Source organism: Brassica oleracea, chromosome C1 (genome assembly GCF_000695525.1).
Source record: "Brassica oleracea var. oleracea cultivar TO1000 chromosome C1, BOL, whole genome shotgun sequence".
Lineage (NCBI taxonomy): Eukaryota > Viridiplantae > Streptophyta > Magnoliopsida > Brassicales > Brassicaceae > Brassica > Brassica oleracea.
In genome coordinates this window covers 11,336,858-11,342,697 of record NC_027748.1, presented here as the reverse complement: position 1 = coordinate 11,342,697, position 5,840 = coordinate 11,336,858, and the positions used below count along the sequence as shown (strand labels likewise).

At 43.2% G+C, this 5,840-nt stretch overlaps 1 protein-coding gene across 1 annotated transcript; it reads right to left on the bottom strand.

The window, feature by feature from the left end:
• Nucleotides 1-6: 6 nt before the first annotated feature.
• On the bottom strand, nt 7-3,941 carry LOC106307373 (protein NLP7). Its single transcript, XM_013744313.1, has 5 exons — nt 3,479-3,941; nt 2,678-3,252; nt 2,274-2,321; nt 1,268-2,159; nt 7-1,181 (listed from the first exon to the last, which is right to left on the bottom strand). The coding sequence occupies exons 1-5, from the start codon at nt 3,924-3,926 to the stop codon at nt 127-129; spliced, it is 3,018 nt and encodes a 1,005-aa protein (XP_013599767.1). The 5' UTR covers nt 3,927-3,941; the 3' UTR covers nt 7-126.
• Between the last annotated feature and the right edge of the window lie 1,899 nt (nt 3,942-5,840).

The window sequence follows — 5,840 nt, the reverse complement described above, 5'->3', positions numbered from 1 at the left end:
CCCCCCTACACATTCTTTGCTTGTTCCTCAACCAAGAACAATCAAAAACAAAAACAAAAACAAACAAACCTCTAAACAGTAAAAAAAAATATTTACAATAGTGTAATGAATTACCTTTACCTCGGGTCACAATTCTCCTGTGCTCTCGCAGGAGCTCCCGAGGTTCGCTGTAACATCATGAACCAGGAGCCGTACTACATTAGTACGGGAGGATCTAGGGATCTCGAGACATTCTTGAAGATCAGCATCACAAGCTATCAATACCCATTCGTTATCATCGTCAAGATACTTGATATCAAAAGTACCTGCGTCGAGTCTCAGCCTCTTCGCCACTTCATCCTTCAATTCCATTATACCCGAACCAGAGGATATCCTAAACCGTATTATGTCTTCTTTGTAACTTGCCTTGATGGTTACCGTTCTCATTTCGGACCCTGATGGTAGTTCGCGAGTAATATTTACCACCTCCTCTTCCTTTGGAGGAACGTACATGTTGTTGTTGTTATTGTTGTTGCTGTTATTATCATTGTTCATCCAGTTTGAGTCTGGAAACTTATCGTCGAATGCTGCAGTGGAGCAGAGATTTCTCAAATCTTTTGAGCTTCCAGCGTCTTCAATGGGCATTCCTCGGAAATGGTCTATAGTACCAAGAGGCCTGTTCTGCATTGAGAACGATGCTGTGGATACGTCATGATCTCTAGAATAAGGTGGAAAGAATAGCCCCGGTGGTCCACCTACCGTGAACAGCGGATCTTGGTTTGGGACTTTTGTTTCATCTAACTGGTTACCGTCACACGAACCGTGAGAGGTTGGTGTCCCGGCGCTCTCATCCCCCGTCCGTGAACGCTTATGACCATTGCTTGGTAACTCAGGCGAGCCGTTTGGCTCGGGAGGACTGTGATGATCACTTGACCAGTGGTTAGGTGAATTGTTGGTGGTTGGTAGCTCGGGCGGTTTGGAACCGCTGGGTGAGTTTAGTGGATGTGCTGCTGTTTGACCGTGTGTCCAAGGGATGGAACTAACGGCCATGGAAGTCAGGCCGAGGCCTCCATCAGTACATTGAACAGATTCGATGACGCGTTTCAGCTTTGTGATCGAGCGATTCACTTTCTTGATCTTTCTTGATGGCCACCGTGAGATTCCGTGTTGTCTGCAAATTCGCTTCATTGTCGTCGGGCAAACTGAGACAACAACAATCTAGAGTTTAGTTGAAATATCTAACCAGTAAGTAACCAATACATGAAACGGTACATAGATATAAAACTACCTCCTAGGCTCTTTGCAGCATCTTTGAGACTTCCGGTGAAATACTGCTGAAGTACATCCAGACTGATCGTTTTCTCAGTCTTCCCACGCTTTTTCTCTGTTTTCTTCTTCTCCTTAACCACCCCATTAACAGTGGCCACGTTAGTTTTTCCGTTCACTGGAGCAGACGACTGAACCGCAGGCTGAGGAATCAACAGCGACTCTGTCGCGTTTGACTTGAAACCAGAAAACGGAACTCGAATAGATTCTATTTCTGAATGGATGTTCTCGTCCGGTAATGCTTGGATGATCTCAAAAGACAATTTGTCATCATCTTCACCAAAGTCAACCCCAGATGCAACCCTCAGACTCTGAAAATGTTCTTTCATTGTCACCAAAAGAGAACCAAGAAGCAAATCTTGCACTTGGTTGTCTTTTATACTTGAGGGAAGAAAGAATTCAAGAATGTAACTGTCGTCGCCTGTGTAAGAGCTCTGGAGAGAGATTGCGAAACAAGTGGTTAACTTGAACATGAGCGCGTAATGGACCAACGGGTACTGCGTTTTGCAGAATTTGGTAATGTCTCTGCAGAAACACGAGCCACCATTGAGAAAAGCTCGTCCAGCGACTCCCTGTCCTTTTTGGAGATGGTGTTCAAGACAGGCATCTCTAAATCCCCAGACATGAGCATCCACGACATAGCAGGCCATGTCGGTTGTGGACATGCAGACTTGGCCCATGCAGCTACCGTCAAAACTGGTGCAGTTTTTCTTTAAACCGCCACCATTGGCAAGAACGCTCCCGTGCTGACAGGGAACCCACGTCTGAGCCAGAGGCAAGTTATGGGTCTCGCATACAACTGTTAGCACTTCTAGAATCTCAGCAAGTGCGTTTTGGCGACTCTCATTGCATATCTGCGAATACGTGTCAACTGAAAACAGTGAGAACCTTTCATTCAAAAAAAAAAAGAAAACAGTGAGAACCCAATGCCTATATGATTAAATGACAAAATAATACTTGTTGCTAACCTGAGTGGTCTGGTGATCAAGTATCTCTGAGCTTTTAAGATTTACAGCCTGCCAGAATGACCAAATTTTGTTATCACTAAACAAAACATTGATTCAAAGCTGCAGCAAACCACAAAACAGAGAACTATCTGGATAGAACATAATAACAGATACTGAAGAAGCTATAATAACTAAGATAAAGGCAGCAAGACACTGGGATACATATGTTGTTATTGTAAAAAACTTTGCTTTGGAGGGAAGAGCTTCAAATGGTAGGCCAGAAGACGTACAGAAACGTTTTATCAACAGAAACAACTAACATAGGCAAGAATTGCAACTTAAACTGAAGTCCATCCACAAAAAGTTCTTTCAAACAATTCAGATGATGGATAAAACAGAGCAAGGCTGAGGAAAGAGAACCAAACCTCAAGGGCTTTGCAAACTCTATCCACTTCGGGTGCATAGTGAATCTTCTCCGAGGTCATGATAAGTTCAACAACACCTATGCATGAGTCGCCAGAGGGATTAAAGACAGGCAAAGCCAGTGTACCACGCACGTTATAGTGCAAGGCGTGGTCAAGCCGCGAGAATTCTTTGCTGGAATAGTACTGAACATTCGGCGTCCACTCAGGCAGTTTCTGACGGAAAACCCGACCCGGGAGCCCGAGCTCAATGTCACTCTCACTATCCACAGAAAACATGTAGGTGAGAGAGATCATCCTGTATTGATTAAGCCCGTTACCGTTAGGGTTAAGAACAAAAGGTTGACCCAAAGTCGTCAGCAAATCACGACCGTTCTTTCTCACAGGAGCCCAGACCTGAGCCAAAACGTGTTGTTCGGTTGATTCTTTGAAGTAACGAAGCGCCTGAGTCATCCTCTCTTTGATCACACAGTAGTTGTCTGTGTTCTCCGGCGGGACTAGGCTCATCAACGGAGAAGGAAACTGGAAACCGTTATGCTTCTCCGTGGTGTTCTCAGCCACTGATGGTGAAGAAGAGTCTGCAAAGTTTCAACGACTTAACACCTTCAGATACTCAAAACAGTACCAAGCAGAGCAAAGTCAAACGCGAAATCAATCAAATCAATCAAATCAATCAACCAAAATCTCTGTTCATTCCGTTGGTCTACGATCAAATAAGTTCTATAAGCTTAAAATAGAAATGATATATTCTATATCAGGAAAGAATGAAAACGAAGCTTAGAGTTCGGCAAGGCTGCTACTAACAAGGGAGGAAGAGAGGATAATCGGCGAGACGAAACGAAGGAACACCGGAGGCGGAGCTGATCTTCTCATCGTCGCCACGGTGGTTAACGGCTCTTCCGACGTCGGAGAACGCCCAGAGAGGGGAGCAAGGCTGCTCGGAGGAAGAGGAGACGAAAAGCGGAGATATCATGCGATTCGACGAGGATAAGTAAGGGATCTGATCCAGAGGCCACGAGCCGTCGAGATCCAAGTCATCCACATCCATCAGAAGCTCCCTCGACCTTGACGGTGGAGGTGTGGCGCCGTTTCTGGCGGTGTTATCATCGGGCTCGCACATTTTCCAACGGTTTTCTTTTCTGGAGTTTTCCCGGGAAAGTTTCCGTCTGCGAGTTCTCTTCTTCGGCTTGGGGTTGGAATTGGATAGAGAAAGAGATGGACGAAAGGTCAAATCGGCAGAGTGTGATTCCATAATATCGCAGAATCAAACAAAATAAATAAAACAATTTCGGATAATATATTGGAACCGATTCTCTGCTTCACAAATCACAAATACAACTGTACCCGGATATTTTTAAGAAATATTATTATTCTTGTAAGATTTTTTTTTTTGTTTTTGAAAAAAGATATTCCTAGAGATTTTATTCACTAGTAATAATTACTTTCCCAAATAATTTAACAGTTCAGTAAATCAAACTGTTTTGCTTTGAATGATTGGCTTTCTTTTTACCACAGTTAGTTATGTCCCAGTGAAACGAGTAACTTAATAATTCATCGCTAAAAAGATTTATTATTCGGTAGTATTGCCACAACTATTATTATTTAGCTCATCATGTAAGCAATGTGCTTTGTCAAGTCTGACGGCTGTGTTTTACGACACGTTCAGCACACTCGTGGTGGGAATGCACCAATCAAAATGATATTTGATGTTTCCCTTTATTCCTTAAATATTATAAAATCAATTTGTCTTGGAAAATTTGTAACACATTAAAATTTACTAGTATTAGTTTTAAATAATAGTGCGCAAAATGAAATTATTACGTAATGCCTTTTCGGGTTTATTAGTGGGAGTTGAGAAGTGGAGAAAAGACAAATTGTAGGCCTGGCCCACCTGATTCTCTTTAGAATTAGTGCGATTCACTAGTTTTCCCGGATTTTTTTTTCTTTTGAACTTTGTTTTGTCTCTTATTTTGATGGAATAGTTAAGTTCTCCTTTTGTTAGCTGTTTTACTTGAAAGTTCTCTGACAGTAAAGATAAGATTTTTTTTCAGTAGCTAAAAATGAGAGCTTTGAAGATATAGGACAAGAATCCCTGTATCACTAGACGTCAGAGAAGATTGTTGCAGTCATCGGCGGCGAATCGACGTCTCTCTGCTACGGAGAAGGGCAAAGGCATGGCTACGAAACCTCACGAAGCGCCCCGAACGGGCAGAGTTAAAGCCCAGGCTCCTGAACACCCGAACCTTCTTCGCAAACATTCGCTCAAACTGATTGGAAGGGTCACAAATAACTCGGTTCAGCGAGTTAGATCGCTCATACCTTTCTTTACAGACTTATGGAAAGGGGATACAAGACTAGTAGGTTCGGACCTTGGCAACGGTATGTTTCAGTTCCAATTTGACAATGAGGCCGACCTGATTGATGTTCTTGAGAAACGTCCGTACCACTATGCAAGATGGATGGTGATAGTGGAGAGATGGGAGCCTACCTATGCTAGTTCTTTTCCCTCACTGATACCTTTTTGGATTAAAGTTCAGGGCATACCTGTCCACTTATGGGATGAGGATACTATCAAAAGCATCGGTAAGGACCTTGGAGTATTCGAACAGGCTGAAATCACATCCTCTTCAGTCAGAATGCGAGTTCAAGTCAACGATAGACTACATGTGATGAAGAGCTATATCATCGAATATTCCAATGGAGAAGAGGTGACTGTCTCACTGATATATGAAAGATTGGAGAAACACTACTCAAAGTGTTTCAGGCTTGATCACGACATCAATGATTGTCTGGAGGCAAAAGCCCAAATTCGAGCTCTGAAGGAGAAGCACGATATATCTTCTAAGAGTATTAACCTTGAGACCCAACGAGAAAGAGATGGAGCTTCAAAGACAGGAAATTCTACGTTCCAGTTTGCAGCGCAATCTCGCTTAGATAACGAGAAGGAAGGAAACCGAGAGAGATACTACCAGCCCACTCAAAAGGATGACTCAGGGCACGCATACCGCAAAAAGACAGAGTACTCGCTCAGGGCATCATGAAGCTAGAAACATTCAGAGGGAATGCTACACTAAAAGTACATCTTACCGCCCATATCACACCACTGATAGGATCCATAACTCTAGGCCCCTCGCAGAACAAGAAAGATCACGCTATGAGGCTAATC